General features: G+C 40.1%; 1 protein-coding gene and 1 pseudogene across 1 annotated transcript in view; one reads left to right on the top strand and one right to left on the bottom strand.

Annotated features, from left to right (window-relative positions):
* The window catches only part of PPM1H (protein phosphatase, Mg2+/Mn2+ dependent 1H), a 329,530-nt gene extending 311,622 nt beyond the window's left edge, over positions 1–17,908 (top strand). The window contains exon 10 of the mRNA XM_049883763.1: positions 13,038–17,908. Within this exon, the coding sequence (XP_049739720.1) occupies positions 13,038–13,185 (148 nt within the window). The 3' untranslated portion in view covers positions 13,186–17,908. The remainder of the gene's footprint in view (positions 1–13,037) is intronic.
* A 337-nt stretch (positions 17,909–18,245) lies between these two features.
* On the bottom strand, positions 18,246–20,366 carry LOC126076451 (dynein light chain 1, cytoplasmic-like; annotated as a pseudogene).
* Between the last annotated feature and the right edge of the window lie 2,116 nt (positions 20,367–22,482).

The following is a 22,482-nucleotide window of genomic DNA, read 5'->3' as shown; positions in this document are numbered from 1 at the left end:
GTGCGGCGTTATTTACAATAGCAAAAAAGATGGAAACAACCTATGTGCCCATCAACAGATGAACGAATAAACAAACTGTGGTACATACACACAGTGGAATACTACACAACAATGAAGAACACTGATGAATCTGTGAAACATTGCACAACATGAATTAATCTGGAGGGCATTATGCTGACTGAAATAAGTCAATCACAAAAGGACAAATAATGTATGAGACCACTATTATAAAAACTCTTGGAAAGATTTACAGAAAGAAACAATCTTTGATGGTTACAAGCAAAGGGAAGTGTGGGGTGGGAAAGGCACTAGGTCGGCAGTAGATAAGTGATAACTTTGGTGAAGGATACTGGGGAAGTCAGCACAACTTGACCAAGGCAAAGTAATAGAAGCTTCACAGACACATCCAGACTCCCTGAGGGACCAAATTACTGAGCTGAGGGCTCGGGACCATGGTCTTGGGGAACATCTAGCTCAACTGGCATCACATAGTTTATAAAGGAACAGTTCTACATCCTGCTTTGGCAAGTAGCATCTAGGGTCTTAAAAGCTTGTATCTCAGAGCAGCCATCTGAGATACATCTATTGGTCCCACCCCATCTGGAGCAAGGGAGAATGAAGAAAACCAAAGACACACAGGAAAGATTAGTCCAAAGGACTAATGGAACACAACTACAACAGCCTCCACCAGACTGAGTCCAGCACAACTAGATGGTGCCCAGCTTCCACCACCGACTGCTCTGACAGTGGTCACAATAGAGAGTCCCAGACAGAGCTGAAGGAAAATGTAGTACAAAATACTAACTCACAAAAAAAGACCAGACTTACTGGTCTGACAGAGACTGGAGAAAGCCTGAGAGTATGGTCCCCCATACACCCTTTTAACTCAGTACTAAAGTCACTCTTGAGGGTCACACTTCAGCCAGACATTAGACAGGCCTATAAAACAAACAATAACATACGTAGCTTACCCATATATATGAGGCTAAATGGGCACACCAGCCCAGGGGCAAAGACAGGAAGGCAGGGGGGACGAATGAAAATGAGAAACCCAAGGTCAAGAAGGGGAGAGTGTTGACACATCACAGGGTTAGCAACAAATGTCACAAAACAATATATGTATTAATTGTTTAATAAGAAGCTAATTTGCTCTGTAAACTTTCACCTAAAGCAAAATAAAAGAAGAAAAAAAAATATTGAAAAGCCAAGACATGTTTCTGAACAATAGTAGAAGTCAGAAATAGAAGTCCAAGAATAATAACCCTAAACTGCTAAGGAAAAATAGTAGTCAATCTAGATTTCTATATACGGTAAAACTATCATTCAAAGACATAATAAAGACATAAAGACAAAAATATTTTTGTAGTACAAAGACTGGGTAAATTTATCCCTCACAGAGTATTGTTAAAAGAACTACCAAAAATGTATTTCACAGAAGGGAATTAAACCCAGAAGGAAAAAAGAACTACAAAAGCAAAGAAATTAATAAGTGTGTTGGTTTATTTATATAAGTATAGATTGTAAATGATAATAATAACTAATGGCACCTTAAAAACAAGATGAAGCTAAAATACTAGGCAACAAAATGGGATATGAGAGAAGATCCTTTTATTTTAGGAGATAAAAATGTTGATTGATTTATATATTAAAAACTTACATATAACTGCTAAAAGAACAGAAATAAAATAACACAAGCCAGTAAAGAGACAAAAAGGATAATAAAACTGTCAGAAAAGAAAGAAAGCTATCAGCTTGACAAAGCAAGAATAAAGAAAAGAAAAAACATAGAAAATAGAAAACACAGAAATAAGTTCATGTGTATAAAAAAAAAAGTATATAAGGTCCCATTTATTTTGTCTTCAATTTGTGCATTTGTTGTTATGTTTGTTTTGTTTTTTCAAAAGATTAGGTCCCATAGTTTTCTCCAGAAATTTCATGGTTTTAGGTTTAACAGTTATGTCTTCGATCCATTTTGAGTTAGTTTTTGTGTATAGCATGAGGTATTGGTCCTGTTTCATTTTTCTGCAGTTTTGCCAGCACCATTTAAAAAGAGACTGTTTATGCCCCCACTGAATGGGCTTTGACCCCTTGTCTAAAATCGGTTGTCCATAGATGACTGGGTTTCATTCTGAGTTCTCTGTTCTATTCTACTGCTCTATGTGTGTATCGAACCAGTACCAGGCTGTTTTGATTATAGTGCCTGTATAGTATGTTTTGATATCAGGGACTGTGAGGTCTATTGCTTTGTTCTTTTCCTTCAGTATTGCTTAAGCTATTCAGGGTTTCTTCCCTTTCCATATGAAGTTGATTATTACATTTTCCATTTCAGTAAAGAATGTTAGGATTTGTGTCAGGATTGCATCGTATCTGTAGATCATTTTAGGTAGAATTGACATTTTCACTATATCAAGTCTTCCAAACCATAAGCACAGGATGTCTTTCCATTTTTGTAGGTCTCTTTTAATATCTTGTAGTAGTGTTTTATAATTTTCATTGTATAAATCTTTTATGTCTCTGGTTAGGTTAATTCCTAAGCATTTTGTCGATTTGGAGGCTATAGTAAAAGTATTTTTTCTTGATTTCTTTTTCAGAGTAGTCTTTGTTAGTGTAGAGGAACCTAACTGATTTTTGTGTATGTGTGTTGATCTTGTACCCTGCAGCATTGCTAAATTCTATTCTAGCAGCTTTCATGTGGAATCTTAAGGGCCTTCTATGTATAGGATCATGTCATCTGCAAATAGAGATGGTTTTACCTCTTCCTTTCCAATTTGGATATCTGTTATTTCTCTTTCTTGTCTTACTGCTCTGTCTAGGACTTCCAGTACAGTGTTGAATAAGAGTAATGATAATGGGCATCCTTATCTTATTACCATTCTCAGAGGGAAGGCTCTCAGCCTTTCTCAGTTTAGTATAACGTTGGCTGTTAGTTTTGTATATATGCCCTTAATTGTTGTCTTAGTCGTCTAATGCTGCTGTAACAGAAATACCACAAGTGAATGGCTTTAACAAAGAGAAGTTTATTCTCTCACAGTCCAGTAGGCCGCAAGTCCAGATTCAGGGCATAATCTCCAGGGAAAGGCTTTCACTCTTTGTTGGCTCTGGAGGAAAGTCTTTCTCATCAATCTTCCCCTGGACTAGGAGGTTCTCACCACAGGGACCCCGGGTCCAAAGGACACACCCTTCACCTGGCACTGTGTTCTTGATGGTATGAGGTCACCCTGTCTCTCTGCTCTCTTCTCTCTTTTATCTCTCATAAAAGATTGGCTTAAGACCCAATCCAATTCTGTAGATTGAGTCCTGCCTCATTAATATAGCTGCCACTAATCCCACCTCATTAACATCATAGAGATAGGATTTATGACACATAGGAAAATCACATCAGATGACAAAATGGTGGACAATCACGCAATACTGGGAATCATGGCCTAGCCAAGTTGACACACATATTTTAGGGGGACACAATTCAATCCATGACAATTATGTTGAGAAATTTCCCTTCTATTCCTATTTTGCTGAAATTTTTTTTTTTTTTCGGAAAAGGGTGTTGAATTTTATCAAATGCCTTTTCTGCATCAATTGATATAATCATATGGTTCTTTTCCTTTGTTTTATTTATGTGGTGTATTGCATTGATTGATTTTTATAATGTTGAAATACCCTTGTAATCCTTGTATGAATCCCACTTGATCATGGTCCATGATTTTTTTAATACGTTGCTAAAGTCTGTTGGCTAGAATTTTGTTGAAATTATTTGCATCTATGTTCATAAGGGATATTGGTCTGGTTTTTGTTTTTGTTTCTGATACCTTTGCCTGGTTTAGGTATCAGGGTTATGCTGGCTTCACAGAAAGAGTTCTGTAGTATTCCTTCCTCTTCTATATTTTTTAAGAGATTGAGTAGGATTGGTGTCAGCTCTTTTCTGAATGTTTTATGGAATTCTCCAGTGTAGCCACCTGGTCCTGGGCTTTCCTTTGTTGGCAGTTTTTTCATGGCATCTTCAATCTCTTCTTTTGTAGTGGGTCTCTAAATTTTCTACCTGTTTATGTTAGTTTTGGTAGGTAGTGTGTTTTTGGAAATTTGTCCATTTTATCTAGGTTTTCAGATTTGTTTGAATTTGTTCAACTTCAGTTCATACTTTGATTATAGCTTATTCTGTTTTTTGTTTTTTTTGTTTTTCCCCCTTTTGTCAACTTAGCCAGTGGTATGTCTATTTTATTGATCCTTTCAAAGAACTAACCTCTGGTTTTGTTTCTTTCTATTGTCTTTCAATTTCATTTATTTTTTCCCTGATCTTTATTGTTTCCTTTTTTTCTGGTAGCTTTTGGCTTGTCTATTTTATTGATCCTTTCAAAGAGCTAACTTCTGGTTTTGTTTCTTTCAGTTGTCTTTCAATTTCATTAATTTTTTTCCCTGATTTTTATCATTTCCTTTTTTCTAGTAGCTTTTGGCTTCTTTTGCTCTTTCTTTTCTATTTACTCAAGTTGTCAGTTTAAGGTAATGATTTTGGATCTTCTTTTTTAATGTAAGCAGTCATTGCTATGAATTTCCCTCTGAGTACTGCTTTTACTATGTTTCAAAGGTTTTGATATTTTTTTTTTTATTCTAGGAATTTTTTTATTTCTTCTATGACCCAATAGTTTTTTAGTAGCGAATTATTTCGTTTCCATGTATCCCCCCCCGCCTTCTTTTTCCTGTTGCTGATATCCACCTTCATACTATTATGGTCAGAAAACATGCTTTGTGTGGTTTCAGTCTTTGTAAATTTATTGAGACTTGTGTCCTAGTATATGGTATATTCTGGAAAGTGTTACATGTGTGCTGGAGAAGAATGTATATTGTTCTGATCCTGAGTGACTATACATGTCCATTAGGTCCAGTTGGCTTATGGTTTTATTTAAGTTCTCAGTGTCCTTAGTAATCTTCTTTTTAGATGCTCTGTCTATAACTGAAAGTGGTTTGTTGAAGTCCCCTAATATAATTGAGGAGTTGTCTATTTCTCCTTCATATTAGTATTCATTTCATGTATTTTGGTGCATTGCTGTTAGGTGCATATATACTTATAGTTGTCATGTCTTTTTCTAGATTGAACATTTTATTATTTTGTAGTGTCCCTCTCTTTATCTCTTGTAACAGATTTTGATTTAAGGTCCCTTTTATCTGACGGCACTGGGTTTTTTTGCTGGGTTTTATCCGATATCAGACTGACCACTCCTGCTCTTTTTTGTTTACTTATTGTGTGGAATATTTTTCTCCGTCCTTTTCAGTCTGTTTGTGTCCTTATGCCTAAGATGTGTTTCTTGTAGACAGCAAAAGGGTGGATCATGTTTTTTAATCCATTCTGCCACTCTTTGCCTTTTGCTTGGGACATTTAGACCATTTACATTTAAGATTATTACTGAAAATGAAGTGTCTCTCTCACTCTTTTCAGTATTTGTTTTTTGAGTGTTTCATATCTTTGTTTTTTTTAATTCTGATTCTTCTGTTTTTCTTTGTATACGGCTGTTTTCTTATGATGAGTCTTTTTGCTTTCTTCTTTTCTTCTGAATATTTTCTCTTGGTTATCTTTTAGTATATTCCATTACACAACTTACAATTACAACAGTGTTTAGCATGTGAACAACAGTTAACATAGAACCTTAACATAATAAATCTGTTCCTGATATGCTCCTTCCTCCCCCATTTCTGTTGATGTGTCTCCATTAACATCAATATACAACCTATGTTTGATAAGCTTACTTTGTGCTTATTTCTTACAAACTTGATATATTTGTAGGATTTAATTATTGAGTTTATTCCTTGAAAATATCATATGCTTGAACCTTATGATTGTCTATGTTGCGTTTTCTGGAGATATCTCTCTCTGTCTCTTTTATTATTTTTTTTATGATGTATAGATATGAGTATTTAATGCTTTTGCCTTTACGTTTAGAGTGCTCTCTTGGGTAATACTTGCAAAGCTGATCTGGTAGTGACAAAGTCCCAGGGCATCTGTTTGTCTGGAAATGTCTTGATTTCCCTTTCATTTTTGAGTGACCACTTTTCTGGGTAAAGAATTCTTGGTTGACAGTTGTTTTCGTTCAGTATTTTATGTATGTCACTTCTTTGTCTTCCAGTCTGTGGAGTTTCTAGGGAGAAATTCACAGACTCTTGTGAAAGACCCTTGGTATGTTATATTGCATTTTTCTCTTGCTACTTTCAGAATTCTCTCCTTGTCTTTGGTTTTCAGGAATTTTGTTAGGATATGGTGTGGAGTTATCTTTTCTGATTGGCATTCATGTAGCTTCCTGTATTTTCCAGGATTGGTTCTCTGTTGAGGTCTGGGAAATTCTGATTATCTCTTGGAAAATTTTTCTGTGCCTTTATTGTTGTCATAACGCTCTGGGATTACAGTAATTCTAATGTCAGATTTCTTAATTGAATCCCACATTTCCTTTTGGATTTTCTCACTTTTCTGTGCTCTTTTCCCTTGTTTCTCTTGAGAATTGATAAATTCAGTTATTTTGTCTTCTAGTTCATTTATTCCACCTTCTGTCTGTTTGCCTCTGTTGTTAAGTGTTACTCTTGTTTTTTCTAATTCAGTTGCTTTATTCTTCAGTTCCAGTAGTCCTCTTTGGTTTGGTTTTGTTTTTGATGTCTTCAGTTTCCTCAATGAGTCTCTCATTTTGTTCCTCCATTTGTTTCCTGATCTCTGCTGGTTTGTTTTCGGTATGCTTTTTGCTTTCTTTAAACATATTTAATACCATAATCTGAAAATTATCAATTCTTTGCATTAGTCTGGCCTCCATAGGACAAATTTTCTCTTATTCATGTTTTGCTTTTGATCGTCCTTCTTCTCTTGTGATTTTGTGTGATTTACTATTTCTTTGTTGAACTTCGATCATTTTGTTATCCTTTTTTTTTTTTTTACTTGAACCTTTGTATTCTGGTTTTTGTGGTAAAATTTTCTGATCTGGTGCCCTGGTGTCACAGAGGCCAAGTGCCCAACTGCCAGCTGAAAGGCTGGGACCCACACCCACCAGCTGCTCCGTGGGAGAAAAATAAAACAGCCTACCTCCTCAAAGACTTACAGGCCTGGGAACTATATGGGGCTGCTCCACCCAGCCCTACAGGGTCGCTATGAGTCACAGCTGCAAGCTTGGTATCTTCTCCTAATAACCATTACAGGACACTCATCCTTAGGTTTTTTTTTCAGTGCTAATTCAGGAGTCCTGGATGCTTGGTCTCTGGAGTTCAATACACATGCACAGAAGGGGAGGTTTAGTTGGTCACAGATACTGATGTAAGCAGTGGGGTTTGACTTTCCTGTGGTAAAGGTGGAGGGTTCTCTGTCTTTCCCTCCCAGGTGCCCCTGCACAGGCTGCCCCACAGTGTCCCGCTGAGGGCAGGGAGCCAGCTGTTTCTCTGTCTCACCTGTCAGTCTGAAGTATTCCCTTCACCCTGCTGCCCTTGCAGTTCCTCCAAGTCCTAGTGTCCATCCATCTCGGGCCTCAACGAGATTCAACAGTATTCTCTCACAGCACCAGGGTTTCCCTTTGCACCCTCCCAATTGCACAGCCCACGAACTCCCATGGCCTATTTGCACTTCCCTTAAAAAAATCGGGCTAAGGCTTCCTCAGATTAACTCCTTATCTGTGTTACCTGTTTGGGGTATTACTCACCCCCATCCAAAAATGGCTGCAATGAGTGAGTGCCATGTTAGTGGGTTCGTTCTCTCAGCTTCTGTATCATCCCTGCTCTACCTCCTCCCTGCTTCTGGACTAACCCCAACTTTCCAACACCTCAGCTGCTATCTGGAGTTCTGAGATCTCAGTGTATGCCTGTTTTCATTTGTTGTTCAGTAGGTTAGCTGCTAAGGGAGTAAATGGGAGTGTCCATTCACTTTGCCGTCTTGCACTGTCCCCCTCATGTTCATATATATAAGATTGCAAAAATAAGTTCATACATACCAGTTTTTACAATAAACAAATTTAACTCATATGTTAAAACTGTAAGATTAGATTTTATTTTAATTGGTCACGTACCCATAATGAGAGATATTTAAAATTATACAAAGTCTAAAAGTCCTACTAGGCCTTGTGGATTTTGTAATATCAGGGTGAAAAAGTAACATTGAAAATAACTGATTTCTTGCTTAAGGGGTAGGGTATACCGTTAACAAAGGATCATAGATGGAGAAGTACCACCTTGAAAGTGAAAATAAATTACCATTTATTGACTTCATCCTAAGTCAATAAAAGAAAAAAAGAAATTGAGAAGGAGCATCAGAGTGAATAACTTGGGCCATGTGTCATGGAAGCCAAGACAAAGGAGGAAAACTTGGAGTGGGCACTCATGGAATCCCAAAAAAGAAGAATTCAAGAAGAAAAGAAAGGAGATTTCAAGGATAAAGAGGATGGCCAGCAGTATTTGTGCTGAAAATGCTGATGAAAATGAGTATTGAGAAGACACCTTGGATCCAGCTTTAAGAGGACAAATTAGTAGGCCATTGCTGCTGTTGGGTGCTGTTGAGTCGATTCCAACTCATAGTGACTCCATGTTATGGTAGAACTGCCTCATAGGGTTTTCTTGGCTGTAATCTTTACAGTAGCAGATTGCCAGGTCTTTCTTTCACGGAGTCTCTGGGTGGGTTCAAACCACCATCCTTTCAGTTAGCAATTGAGCACTTAACCATTGTACCACCAGGGCTCCTTCTGTTAGTAGGCTACTGGGCCTAAAATACCAAAAGTTACTAACAATATCAGAGTGGCTTTAACTATGGATGGTACTTTTTCATGAGTTAAAACCAGCTGGACATCCTTTACCCTTGTTTTGATCTTTCAGTCATTGCCCCATATCTGCAGGACCTCTTGAGGCCTATCAGACTGTTTGCCTCAACACTAAGTGACCACAGAAAGCTGTGTCTTGAGCTTTTGTTTTTTGTTTGTTTTGACATCTTTGAACATCCCTTTTACTTTCAGACATCGTTCTCATAATTTGCCATAACTCATGAGCTGGGTTAAGCTGAGTTCAGCCCTGATAGATGAATCTACTCTGTATATTGACTCAACCAGGTTTCTGAACCTGAAAAGCTAAGATCTAGACCCTGGTGAATCATCAGGATAAAAAACATCACCCCGGTATTACTGGTAGCCTTGCCCTACTTGGTTGTATCTCAGATACATAGTTTAATGAAAAACAGAGTAACCCGGGGTGAGCATCTGAGGGTCTCTTCTGATTATAGTATGTAAGTTGCACTACATGGATTGTGACATTTATATTGGCTCTTTGGAGGCCTTTCTGTTTGTTTCCTGGTCTCACAGAAGCAGGACCCTCAAAGAGGACTAACTGGTTGCCTCTTCCCTAGATGTTCAAGTGTAAGTTAGAGATTTCTGCCTCAAGGCTGATAATTCTCTTGGTACAGATACTATCCAACCTCCAGCAAGAAGGGTGTTTATTTTGTATTAATTAAACTATCTTCTCCTCTGCCACCTACAGTGTATGCTTCACATCTCTCTGCTACCAAGGCCATATCAGTAGACTTTACTCTCAAAGAGTCTGTGCCTTGGAAGCTCAACAATTCTGAGATCATTTTCTATAGACCTATAAATAATGTGAAGTTAGATGACCTCCAGGTCTCTTTTTATCATGAGAGATGGAAATTCATAAGGGGTTTTAATGAAAGAATTGGAAAGGCTTCTGGTGTTCTAAATCCCAAAACTTACAGATCTGAAGTCGAGGCTGAGACGTTCCAAGTAGGGAAAAGCCGTTGGCAATATCAGGGTGGTCTCTTGTAAAGGGCCCACAGGCTGGCTTCCAAGAGGCCACATAGGGTGACATTTATTATCCTGGTGATTTACCAGAGTTTGGCTCTTAGCGTCTCAGTTTCAGAAACTGATTTAATCAACATGTAGAGAATAGGCTCATTATCAGAGCTGGACTCACCTTAACCAAGCTTACAAGGTTGATTTGTAAACCAGAGTGCTAGTTGACATTTATATAGAGAAATGTAACTGACTATTACTCTTAAAGTACAAATGACTAGCTCATTCTTTCCTTGTAGGCAGACCTATCCAGGAAGGCAGGTCATGATCAGAAAGTTATTTGATGAATATGAAATCAGAATGAAGGCCAATCATATGTTTAATGGCATAGGCTAAGAGAGTAATCCACCTCACGCCAAATATGGCCCTGCCAATGAAACTAAATTTCTGAGAACTCCTTGTGCTCTGGTAAGGATTTAGGTAGACATTTGCCAATGTTTTGTTTCCTTTTTTTTTTTTTAATATTTTTATTGTGCTTTAAGTGAAAGTTTACAAATCAAGTCAGTCTCTCATACAAAACCTTATATACACCTTGCTATATACTCCTACTTGCTCTCCCCCTAATGAGACAGCACACTCCTTCTCTCCACTGTGTATTTCCATGTCCATTCAGCCAGCTTCTGTCCCTGTCAACCTTCACATCTTCCCTCCATACAGCAGCTGCACACATAGCCTCATGTGTCTACTTGATCCAAGAACCCTACTCCTCACCAGTATCATTTTCTGTCTTATCGTCTAGTCCAATCCCTGTCTGAAGAGTTGGCTTCGGGGAATGGTTCCAGTATTGGGCTAACAGAAGGCCTGGGGACCATGACCTCCAGGGTCCTTCCAGTCTCAGTTAGACCATTAAGTCTGGTCTTTTTACAAGAATTTGAGGTCTGCATCCCACTGCTCTCCTGCTCCTTCAGAGATTCTCTGTTGTTTTCCCTGTCATGGCAGCCATTGGTTGTAGCCGGGCACCATCTAGTTCTTTTGGTCGCAGGCTGATGTCTCTGATTTACGTGGCCCATTCTGACCCTTGGGCTCATACATACCCTGTGTCTTTGGTGTTCTTCACTCTGCTTTGCTCCATGTGGGTTGAGACCAATTGTTGCATCTCAGATGGCTGCTTGCTAGCGTTTAAGACCCCAGACGCCACTCTCCAAAATGGGATGTAGAATGTTTTCTTAATAGATTTTATTATGCCAACTGACCTAGATGTCCCCTGAAACCATGGTCCCCAACCCCCCCCCCCCACCTCCACCTCTGCTACGCTGGCCTTTGAAGCATTTGGTTTATTCAGGAAACTTCTTTGCTTTTGGTTTAGTCCAGCTGTGCTGACCTCCCCTGTAGTTTTGTTTCATTTTTTTTGTGTGGAGGCTAACCCAGGTCCATGCCTGCCAAACCACCTCCAGATTTACCATCCTTCTCTAGATACTAATGTACTTTCCATTAAGTTATAGTCTAGTCTCAAAGGTGTGAGAGTCATTCTTTTTCTGTAAATTTACTGTTTAAATCTCAGTGAGCAATCTTCTGTTTAGGTTCTTGGGGATCCCTCACTGTACTTACATTGTTCAAGGGGAGAGTATAGCATTGGTGAGTGGAACAACTTATTCATGTGCTTTCTCATTTTTACTAAGTTCCTGTGCCACGTGTACTATTATTAATATTTTTCTTTAAATCAACTCATTTTTAAAAAACAAATTTATTTTAAAAGGAGATTTGTATATCCCTAGGTAGTTTATCATACTGTGATGGTCTGTATGTTGCTGTGATGCTGTAAGCCGTACCACCAGTATTTCAAATACCAGCAGGGTTACCCATGATGGACAGGTATCAGAGCTTCCAAACTAAGAAAGACTAGGAAGAAAAGCCTGGTTCTTAGACTGAGTTCTCTAGAGAAGCAAAACCAGTAAAATGTATAAATATATATATAGAGAGAGATTTATATCAAGGAAATGGCTTGCGCAGCTGTAGAGGCTGGAATGTCCCCAGTCCATGGGTCGGGATAGAGGCTTCTCCTGATTCACATAGCCGCAGGAGCTGGCGAACCCAGGATAGGCAGGTCAGAGAGGAGGGCTTTTGCTCACAGGCTGCAAAGATCAATGAATCCCAAGATCAGCAGGCAATACCGCAGGTAAGCTGCTAGCTCAAGTCCCAAGAACCGGAGATCAGACGGACAGGAGCCAGCTGCAGGACCCAGAACGAGCAAAAGCCCCCAAGCCTTGCCAGACTATCCACTTGTATTCAGTGCAGGTTACATGCCCAAGGAAACTCCTCTTCAACTGATTGGCTCCTCACAGCAGATCCCATCATGGAGGTGATCACGTAATAACAAATCTCATCGTGGAAGTGATTAAAACATAATACAACTGCCAAACCACTGAGTATCATGACCCAGCCAAGTTGACACACAACCTTAACCATTGCACCTGGCAAGCTACTTCTGAAAATAGCCAATTAAATACCTTACGAATCACAGCAGAGTATTATCCAACTCACTTGCTTTGGACATGTCATCAGGAGGAGTCATTCACTAAAGGAGGACATCATATTTGGTGAAGTAGAGGGCCTAAGAAGGTGAGGGAAGTCCCTCGATGAAATGGATTGACACAGTAGCCAAAACAATGGACTCAAACATTGTGAGGATTACACAGGACCAGGCAATGTTTCATTCGATAGTACATAAAGTCACCATGAATCGGAGTTGACTGGATGGCAGCTGTCTATTCCTATATCTATCTAGCTATCTATTGTAAATGAAAAAAAGACAATCTTCTATTATAAAAGAAATGTAGTCCTAAAAATAAACATACTGAAAGGTTCTTATTTTGCCCATGAACTTTTTAGCTAGATACTGTTTGCCATGAAAGGCTGTGAGCCTGAACGTGTCTTTGTTGAAGATCCACTAGAACATAATCAACAACATCAAAAGGGACTGAAAAGTGGAATAACTTAGGAGGTTATTTAATATATTTAGTGCCTTGTCCATCTAAAAACCAAAAAAAAAAAAAACCAAACCCAATGCTGTTGAGTCAATTCCGACTCATAGTCACCCTGTAGGACATCTACCAGCTAAAAAAAATAATCTCACCTTGGGCATCCCGCATTTTAGAGAAAGATGACCTAGGCTTTTTGTGGCTTTCAGGATATTTAAAAACTGTTCACACAGCTGTAGTAACAATGTCCCTTCCTTCCCAGTCTGACCCCAGATTCTGCCTGATACTGACTGTCGTATTCCCTCTTCTCCCTGCACAGGTACACACTGGCAGCTCAGGACCTGGTGATGCGTGCCCGGGGCGTCCTGAAGGACAGAGGATGGCGAATATCTAATGACCGACTGGGCTCAGGGGACGACATTTCTGTATATGTCATTCCTTTAATACATGGAAACAAACTGTCATGAAAACAGACCAGGATATTGGGAGGACTGAGGGGAAGAAAGCTGGGAAGCCTCTTGTGGGGCAGGATTAGAAAGTACCCAGGTGGAGCTCCAGGTGATGCGATCTTTTCCCAGTCCAGATAGGATAGGTGAGGAGTTTGCTGCCAAAAGGCCTCTGGTTATGCTTCCAGATGACCCTTGGGTTTCAGTTTCCTCTTTAGTAACAGGTCTGGATAATCAACAAGAGCAAAACACAGAGGCTGCTACTGCGTGTTGTGTTTCTGTTGGTTCCTTTTATAGGCCTCCTAGTAGGCCTTCTGCCTATTTTGAACACATACGACATATTTATTTTATCTAGAGTAGCTGGTGCAGCCATTTTCAGGTGTAACTGGCAGAAGACTCTCCAGCTGGTCAAGCTGCTGACTTCTCTACGGGTTAAAATTGCTGCATTGGAAAGTTGGAGATTTTGCCTCAGAAAGTACAAGCATCCACCTTCTAGTAAGCGTGAGATTTTATTTCAGGGAACATTCCTATCTCCCTATCTCTCTTTATCTCCCTCTCTCTTTTTTCTGATGATGATGGGTTGAGGCAGGATTTTTCCTTTTTTGACATTCCTTGAATATTTACTTTTTCCTTTCCGTAGAACAGGCCTGGGACTTTCCAGCTCCTTGCTGAGAAATTTGTGTGTCAAATTCCAACCCAGGCTGTCCCCAGAACCTCGGGCAGCCACCTGGAGCAGTGCCCTGCATAACAGAGTACTGTCTTTGTTGTATAACTGAATTTGTCCCTGAGTTACATTTTCTTACCAAATTAGTGTGTTTTCATAAAAATATGCGTGTTTCTCTGGACCAACAGTTCCTCTATTGTCTTTAACAGCTCCCCTAGTTATGGCTTGAGGTTTCCCTATAATAGTCTGGGTTTTCATTTCTGGAGTGGTTGGGCTTCCCCCACCGGCTATGTGGTGGGGCATATGTCAAGCAGAGTTTAATATAGCAGAGGTATAGGAAGTTCCTAGTGTCAGTTCGTTCTCCATACTTCATTTGAGAATCATTCCTCCGTTCTGAATGCAGGTCTTATGAGCCGTGACTGTCCCCATGCCCACTCCAAACAAAATGGAAGTATCAAAAAAATGCCACAAAGCAATGCTTCTACTCTCGCCATCATCTTGGTGTAGGTCCTTCAATAAAAGGGAATTCGAATTGGGTTGACTGATCATTCTCATGCTATACTTCCTTTCCTTCTGCAGGGCATCATGTCATTGCTACCCAAGAACTGAAACCCCCATTCTCACTGTAGCTCCACCTCCAAGTGGTCCTTACAAGTGAAGCAGCAGCAGCTGTAGAAACAGGGGACACCATATCTACCTGCTGTTTGTCTGCAAGGAGAAATCAGAAAGTAAATGTTTAGAAATCACTTCTGTCTCTTGGGCAGACTGCTGCTCTGCTCTACATTGGGGAACTTGTAGAGCAATGTCCAGTTTCCAAGTTTTCTTCCTGCAGGCCTGCTATGGTATCGTCACCGTTTTGACAGTTTTGTGTACTTAAAACGTTCTTCCAACCCAATAAGCGGTAATTGATCCCAAAAACTGCTGGAGAGCCGATTCCGATTCTCATGTTTGTTTGAGTTGCTTCCCCAGAGATGAAAGGATAAGAGCCTTTCCTCAAAGGTACTAAATCTCCTGTATTCCTAAAATTGTAGGTATTTTCTTAAGAAAGGCCTGGAGACTTCCTACTCTGGAGTGAATTCATCCCACAGTATGGAAATGGTGGCCTGTCAGGCGTGTGAAGTGCTGTGGGGACCCACCCCGCCAGGTATTTGCCAAAATGTTGCCTGAGAAGAATTTTGACTACTCTATTGCCAGGAATCTTTTTCATCTGATAACTTTCCCTCCTCCTTAAGCAAATCTTAGCCACCTCAATATCTGTGGAGAGAAGTTTGTGGTAAACCATTTGCTTCCCTGGCAGAATATGATGCTATGGGAAAATACTCAGGCATCCTACAGCAGTGTGGTCAACTTTCAGCTCCTTCCTGGACTTCCAAAGTCATGTACAAACTGGAAACTTGAGAAGGTCTTCCGTGGAGGACCTGAGCCTTCTTCTTTGGGAAGCTGCAGTCACAATCACCTCTTCCCCGTGTTCCCATCGCCTTGCATTTGTTCCCTTTCTTGGGCCTGTGTCTGGGCCCCACCTTAAGCTTCTCTAGTTCTATTCATGTCAGACTTTGTCCGACTCTGCTAGAGTCAGAGTTTTAGTGCAGATACCACATAGCTGTCATGATAGCCATCTAACCACTGTGGCTGTTAACCAAAAGGTTGGGAGTTTGAATCTATCCAGTTCCTTGGAAACCCTGTGGGGCAGTTCTACCCTGTCCTGTAGGGTCGCAAAGAGTTGGAATCTACCCAATAGCCAGGGGTTTGTTTTTTATGTTGTTGTTTGTTTGCATGTTTATATTTTGAAGGCATGCCTCAGACAAAACTCTGAAACTCCCTTATTCAATTGACCTTAAAACTTAAGCACTTCATCCTACTGGGTTTGGTTAGAAATGTATTCAGGAATTTTTCTCATAAGCCATAAGAAAATAAGCCCCCTTGGGTGGAAAGATCTTAGTACCATGCTCAAGCCATGTTTCTGCTTGGGGCATGGGAGGAAGATTACAAATGAGGCGAATAGGTCAAAAATGGAAAAAATGATTTGTGAATGCCGCAGCAGACCTGTCCAACACTCATATTGCTCTATAAATTGAGCTCACTCTGTGTTGACCTTATTTTTTACCGAGGCTCCAAGTCACCCATCTCAGAGAAATAACTGCATCTACATAACCAGTTGGCCCTTGGAGCATTCCTGGAAAGATCAAAAGACAACACACTCAAAATTCTGCAAAAGATATTTGTATGTGGTTCTGAAATTTTGTGTATCTGACTTGTAGCCAAATCTGCTCACCCTAATACCCCCAGAGAAAATTGTGTTTAATAGAAAGCTTTTGGTTTCCTAGTCAAGGCTGTAGAGTTGTCTTGGGGTGCGTGTGGTCACTTACTACTTCAATGAAAGGCTGTTTCAGTTCTAAATCTCTTTGTTGGTCTGGCCCTACCCTTCAGACTACTTGGTGTGACACTCCTCTCCTTAAAGTTCTACAACTAAAGCTTTGTTCTTGTAACAGCTGAAATCTAGCAGTGTCAGCAGTCAGAGATGTAGAGAGTATGTTCTGCGGTGGTTTTGCATACCTACCTGCTGTTTTGGGGGTGGGCAGGGAGAGAAGAAAGTGTAGCTAGGTCAAGTACTCAGCTGTCTAATATGACAAAGCCAAAAAAAAAATAAGAATTTTACTTATTTTCCACAGTATTACTGCTTTGGAGGGCTTGGGAATATTTAATTTTTAAATTCCCAGCAACATACCTCCATGAAGCTGTGTGAAATTAGATTTGCCCACTCTTGTTCTTCCTCCCTTCTCTAAGCATTCATTTACTTCTTGGGGAGAATTGCAGCCATAGGTACATATTGTTGGGCAGGAATGAGAGTCCCAGTACCCAGATTTGGCCTCAGGTCTTGGCCGTTCAGGCAGGGTTTTGGTTGACCAAGAGCACTAGCATGGAGATGATCTTGGACAATCTCCAACATCTTTAAAAATTCTGATTCTCTTCTTGATTTCACCTCCCTCACCTCCTTTCGCATCTGCCAATCAGCTTTCTTTCAAAGGCTACAGGTGGTCAGTGCTTTCCTTCTACCACAGATTGAGGGTCTGACCTTTCCTTAAGTGATCCATGAGCTCCACTGTTTTCAAGGTGAAGATGTTAAGCTTTTATGAGATTCTATTTTCATTAGGTTAGTGCTTCTAGGGACACTTGGAAAGAACACTCTGAGAGTCATTGTCTATGCAAAGAACAGCTGGGCTGACCTCAAAAGTTACCAGATCAAAGAAGAAAATAAAACAGACTTTGGCCACATGATAGATTAGCTTTATGTTAGGAACTTGGATTTTTGAGGAATTGGATTTTGGGGGTCGCAGAGAAATGTTGCAGCTTCCATGCCACAGCCCACCTCTCTGAGTGAAGTTTTGGTTTTATGTGGGCATTCCAGCATATGTGTGTACACCGGGATTTTCCGAAGGACACTAGGTGAGCAACCAACTTTCCCCTTCTGTGAGCATCATGGCTCTGTGTCAGGTTTCAGTGCTGGTCTGAGGAGTACTGCTGTTTTCAATCTACAATGTTATCTGTGTAAATAGCTTTTTTTTTTTTTTTCCCCTATACGTCTTAGATGGAGTTGTGTTCATGTAGCAACCAGGTAGATGGTGACCAAATGAGGCTGTAAATGTGCCGTCGTTTTTACTGTGACGTACTTGAAGGAGGAGAGCCTTGTGTCCTCCGCTCTCCCAATCTTCTATTTTGTGTTTGTTTGGGGAGTCTTGGTGTTTTTTCACCCCTACGTTGCCTCCATTTGCTTTGTTTCTTCTGGAGACCCAGGGAGGCCCACGGTGGAGACCATTTTTACGGAATGTACCATGGTCTGGGTTTCCAAAAATATCCTACGTACAGTGAATGAGAGAATCTGCCTGAAAATGGTTTCAGAACCACGTACTTTTATGCGTTGTGCTTGTGAAACATTGACTTTCGTAACCCAAAAATGAAAACTGTTTAGTAAAGGGGATCTATTTTGTGTGTTTTGAGACTTAGGTGCAATGTTCCATGGAAAAAGTTGAAGAAATGTATATGCTCAATGACATTTTAAAATAAAATATTATATATATGTATATAGGACATCTTTAGCAAAACTTTTTTGTGTCATTTCTTTGAACTCACTGTGAAGTTTTTGTTTTGCTTTGTTTTGTGTTTTTTCCCTCCAACAGATTTTTTTTTTTTTTAAAGGAATGGATTTTTGAGGAAAGAAAAAACCTGAAGCAGGGGGAAAGTGGAATAGAAAATAAGTACAAATATAAGTTGTTTTGCTGGTTGTTTTATAACCACAACAAACTAGTACAGATAATTCCCTATATAAAATGACACAATATAGGTTCAAAGATGGGGATGTTCACTTAGCGAGACTGAAAATTCCTGTCTCTGATCATTTGGAATGTAGGCTTCAGTCCTTGTGTTGGATGGATCACTGGGTGTGGCACAACCCATGCATTAACTAGGTTTGAAGAGAAGAGTGGCCACTTGGCCCAGGTAGAAGTAGGTAGTTGAAGTACTTGGTTTCATGTGTCACATAACTACTCAAGTTCCGCCGCATGATGCAATGACAGGCGAGGTTGTCAAACTCCTTCTTGATATGGGCCACATTGTCCATCTGTATGTTAATATTTCAGCAACATCTGAGTAGCACACTCCACCAGTTCCTGTTGCATCTCCTTCGACAGGTCTGCATTTTTTATCGTTGCCTTTTGATCACATATGATTATTGTGGAGCAAGGACTGGCTGACTGCTGCAGTCTCCTGGGGGAGCAGCTAGAGTAGTTCAAGCCCAGGGGGAGCTGCTGTGAAGTGTCTTCATTTCAGATAATGGAATGGCCTACTGTAGGGTTATGAAGTGTGAACACACACTTAAAATTTAAAGGGGGTGGATGCTAACACTATAAACCTTTTCAGGACTAGCAGTAGGGGCTAATACATTTCAAATATGCATCTAGAAGAACTACGTGGATATCATGTATAATAAAAGCACAAATTCAGAGAAAAGAATTACTCCCAAAATGTATCCTAAGGCTAGTGCCTAATCTCCTTACGGTGAGAGTCCAGGCTCTCCTTAATCACTTAAGCACTTAGGAAGTGCTAGTACAACATACCATCTTAAAGAGAAAGGCTACTTTAACAAGTGGGTTAAGGCATCAAAGAATGCTAATTCTGCTTAGTTCTAAAACCCAGGAAGTTAAAAGTCATCTAGAAAATATCAGTACAATGTTTAAAATGATCAAAGTATTAATTCACAAAAGAAAGCTAAAAATAGACTTTAGCTTACCTGAAGCTTAGTTAGGAGGAGCAGAATAGAAAACAGTCGTTTTAGAAGGACTTCATTGCAAAACCTCCCCAAGACTTTCACCTTCTGTCATGAATTGTGTCCCGCCAAAATGTGTGTCAACTTGGATAGGCTGTGATTCCCAGCATTGTGTGGTTGTCCACCATTATGCTATTCTGTTGTAATTTTCCTATGGGTTGTAACTCCTAATCTCTGCCTGTGGTTAATGAGGCAAGGTTAAATTATGTTAAAGAGGATTATGGTGGGATGCAACACCCTTACTCAGGTCACAGCCCTGATCCAATATAAGGGAAGTTTCCCTGGGTGTGGCCTATATCATCCTTTATCTTACAAGAGATAAAAGGAGAGAGGGAGCAGAGAGATAGGGACCTCATGCCACCCAGAAAGAAGCGCCAGAGCAGAACAAATCCTTTGGACCTGGGGTCTTTTGCTGAGAAGCTCCTAGACCAGGGGAAGATTGAAGGCAACGACCTTACCCCAGAGCCAACAGAGAGCTAAAGGCTTCCCATGGAGCTGGCACCCTGAATTCAGACTTCTAGCCTCCTAGGCTGTGAGGGAATAAATTTCAGTTTGTTAAAGCCATCCACTTGTGGTGTTTCTGTTATAGCAATACTAGATAACTAAGACACCTTCATTAGTACCCTAATGTTTATGATGCCTTCTGCTCTCCCATTCAATAGTAGAAATTCTCATGAAAAGAGTAAATCCTTGGATTAGATGCTTGAAGATAGGGTCATTGTTTCCCTGTGAAGATAAAGAAGTCTCTTCTAGCATTCTCTCATGAACAGTACGTAGCTGATCAGGTTAGCTCTCCAAAGGTATGGTAAATTGTCTCCAAAGATGGCTGCCAACAGTGCCTCCCATCCCTGTTCACAAATACTGTTCTTCCCATCAAGAAGTGGAGTCGTATCCTACCCTTTGAATCTGATCTGGCCTTGTGACTTGTTTTGATTAATAGAATACAGAGTGACATTCTAAGACTTCTAAGACTAGGTATCTGGAGCTCTTGTAGTGCCAGCTATCACTACTCTTGGAAGCCAGCCATCATGTAAAGGTCAGACTAGAGTACTGAATGATGAGAGGCCATGTGGGAGAGAACCAAAGTACACAGATATTGTGAATGAAGCCATCTTTGATCCTCAAGCCCCAGTTGAGTCACTCCACGTGCCATCACAGGAAGAGAGAGGTCAGCCAGCTCCCAGCTGTTCAAAACACCCTACCTGAGGCCACGGGCATCGTGGAGTAGAGAAGAACCATCTCACTGAGCCCTGCCTGAATTCCTGTGACCCACAGTGCTGTGAGCAAATAAAATGTTTTTTGTTTTTTTTTTTTTAAGCCACTAAGTTTTGGGTGGTTTATTACGCAGCAGTAGAAACCAAAACAAAGTATAGAGAAACTGGCTCCGGGAGATTTAAGGTAAAGTGGTTAAAAATAAAAATTAGAAGGAAGAAAATGGCATTGAGAAAGTACACTTGTAACTAGAGAAATAATCTTCCACATAGAAGCTGGTAGGGTGACTGAGATGGGGGGAAACAAGCTTATAGCAAAAATGTGGAGGCTCCAACTGATAGCCACGCTGGGGTCTCTGCAAGTCTTCTCCACGGCTATGCTTTGGCTTCTTTGTGCAGTTTATAATAATCATTAGTAAACCTTACCCCCCCACTTATGAGAACACCGTTCCATGTTGTACCATTTAAGACTCTTGGGAGAGTCATGTGGGTCTTTGTCTCCCTAGACTGTGTTGCTTGAGAGCTTAGGTTATAAATGAGGGAAAACAAGACAATTTTAAAATCATTATGTGTGTGTATGTGTTTTAATTATTAATTTAAAATCCCTGTCTACAAAACACTTCAAACTTGTTGTCATCCCAGGTTTTTCGTATAACTAAATGACAGGCCAAAGAGCAAGTTACATATCCTAGCAATTACCCATTGCCATCAAGTCGATTCCAACTCAGCAACCCTATAGGACAGTGTAGAACTGTCACATCTTTCTCCAGCGGTGTGGCTGGTGGTTTCAAATTACCTTTCAGTTAGCAGGTGAGCGCTTTAACCACTGAGCAACCAGAGCTCCTTCCAATTAGACTCATTTTTAGTTGCCTTTTTCTGTGATTAAGGTCCTGAAAAGACTGCTGCTTTCTCAGTACATCTCTCTACATTTTCAGTCTTTTTCACCTCTGACAAGATTTTCCAGTCAGCTAACTTCCTTTGCTCTATGGACAGGGCTTTGGAAAGTCTGAATGCAGTCCTGGAAGACAGGCAGAAAAATCTAATCTTTCTGCTTTCCCCGTCTTTAAAATTTACTGTTTGCAAATCCAGTCACTGTAAAGTCAAATGAGCTCATTCAGAGAGCAACATCCAAGGCACTGCTAAGGAATGCAGATGGCGGTTGGCATGACAATGGAAGAAAAGTGATGTTGCAGAGCAAAATATCCCAAACCAAGGCACCTCACACCCTTTAAAAACTTTGCTGGAAGTTGTGTGGCTAGTAACCAGACATCTGTGATTTAAAAGAAGGAATCGTGGAACCTGCAAATAGTGATCTTAGCAGTTCTAAATTCGACATCATCTCCCTGGTGAGTTTGGTTAGTGAGAAAAAAAGTTGGAGGAAGATTCTGGAAAATTGTGAAATGTCTACTCTCATTGCGCTAGATTGGAAAAAAAAAGATATTTCCTATTTCTTGAAGTTTTGAACACAAGTCAGGGAACATTCGATCAATCTACCAATTGTGCAGTGGAATTTGAAGGAAAGTTCAGTGTGGTGGTTCTCATACTTAAAAGGTAAGTGCTATCATTACTAGTATCATATGCCTTAAATTACGGTGCAGATACACTGAAATATTTATGGATGAAATATTCTAATGTATGTCTCATTATTGCTTCAAAGCAATATGAAGAGTGAAAGGGTAGATGGGCATATAAGCATATAGATGAAACAAGATTGGCCAAGTTATAGAGCGCTATTCAAACTTGGAAATAAAACAAAAGCATGCCTTTTGATGTCTTTGCTGGAATATTGTCTAACAGGCCCATCCAAGGATTATTTAATTCTCTAGGTCAAGGTTCAACAAATTTTTTTCTGTAAAGGGCCAGACAGTAAATATTTTAGGCTTCCTGAGCCATGTGTTCTGTCACAACTACTCAACTCTGCTGTTGTTGCAGAAAAGCAGCCATAGACCATCTGAACTAGAATCTGTGCTGAAGTATTACAAAGTCAAGCTTGATCAGAAGAATTAACTCATGAGACTGTATACTGACCTTGCCGCTCTAGTGTGAAATGAATGAAGAAAGTCAAACATTAATGAATATTAATGGCCCCTATCATTAAGGAAAAACCAGGTAGCTCAGTAATC

The sequence above is a fragment of the Elephas maximus genome, chromosome 4 (assembly GCF_024166365.1).
Source record: "Elephas maximus indicus isolate mEleMax1 chromosome 4, mEleMax1 primary haplotype, whole genome shotgun sequence".
NCBI classification, from domain to species: domain Eukaryota; kingdom Metazoa; phylum Chordata; class Mammalia; order Proboscidea; family Elephantidae; genus Elephas; species Elephas maximus.
This window is presented reverse-complemented; position numbering and strand designations above follow the sequence as displayed.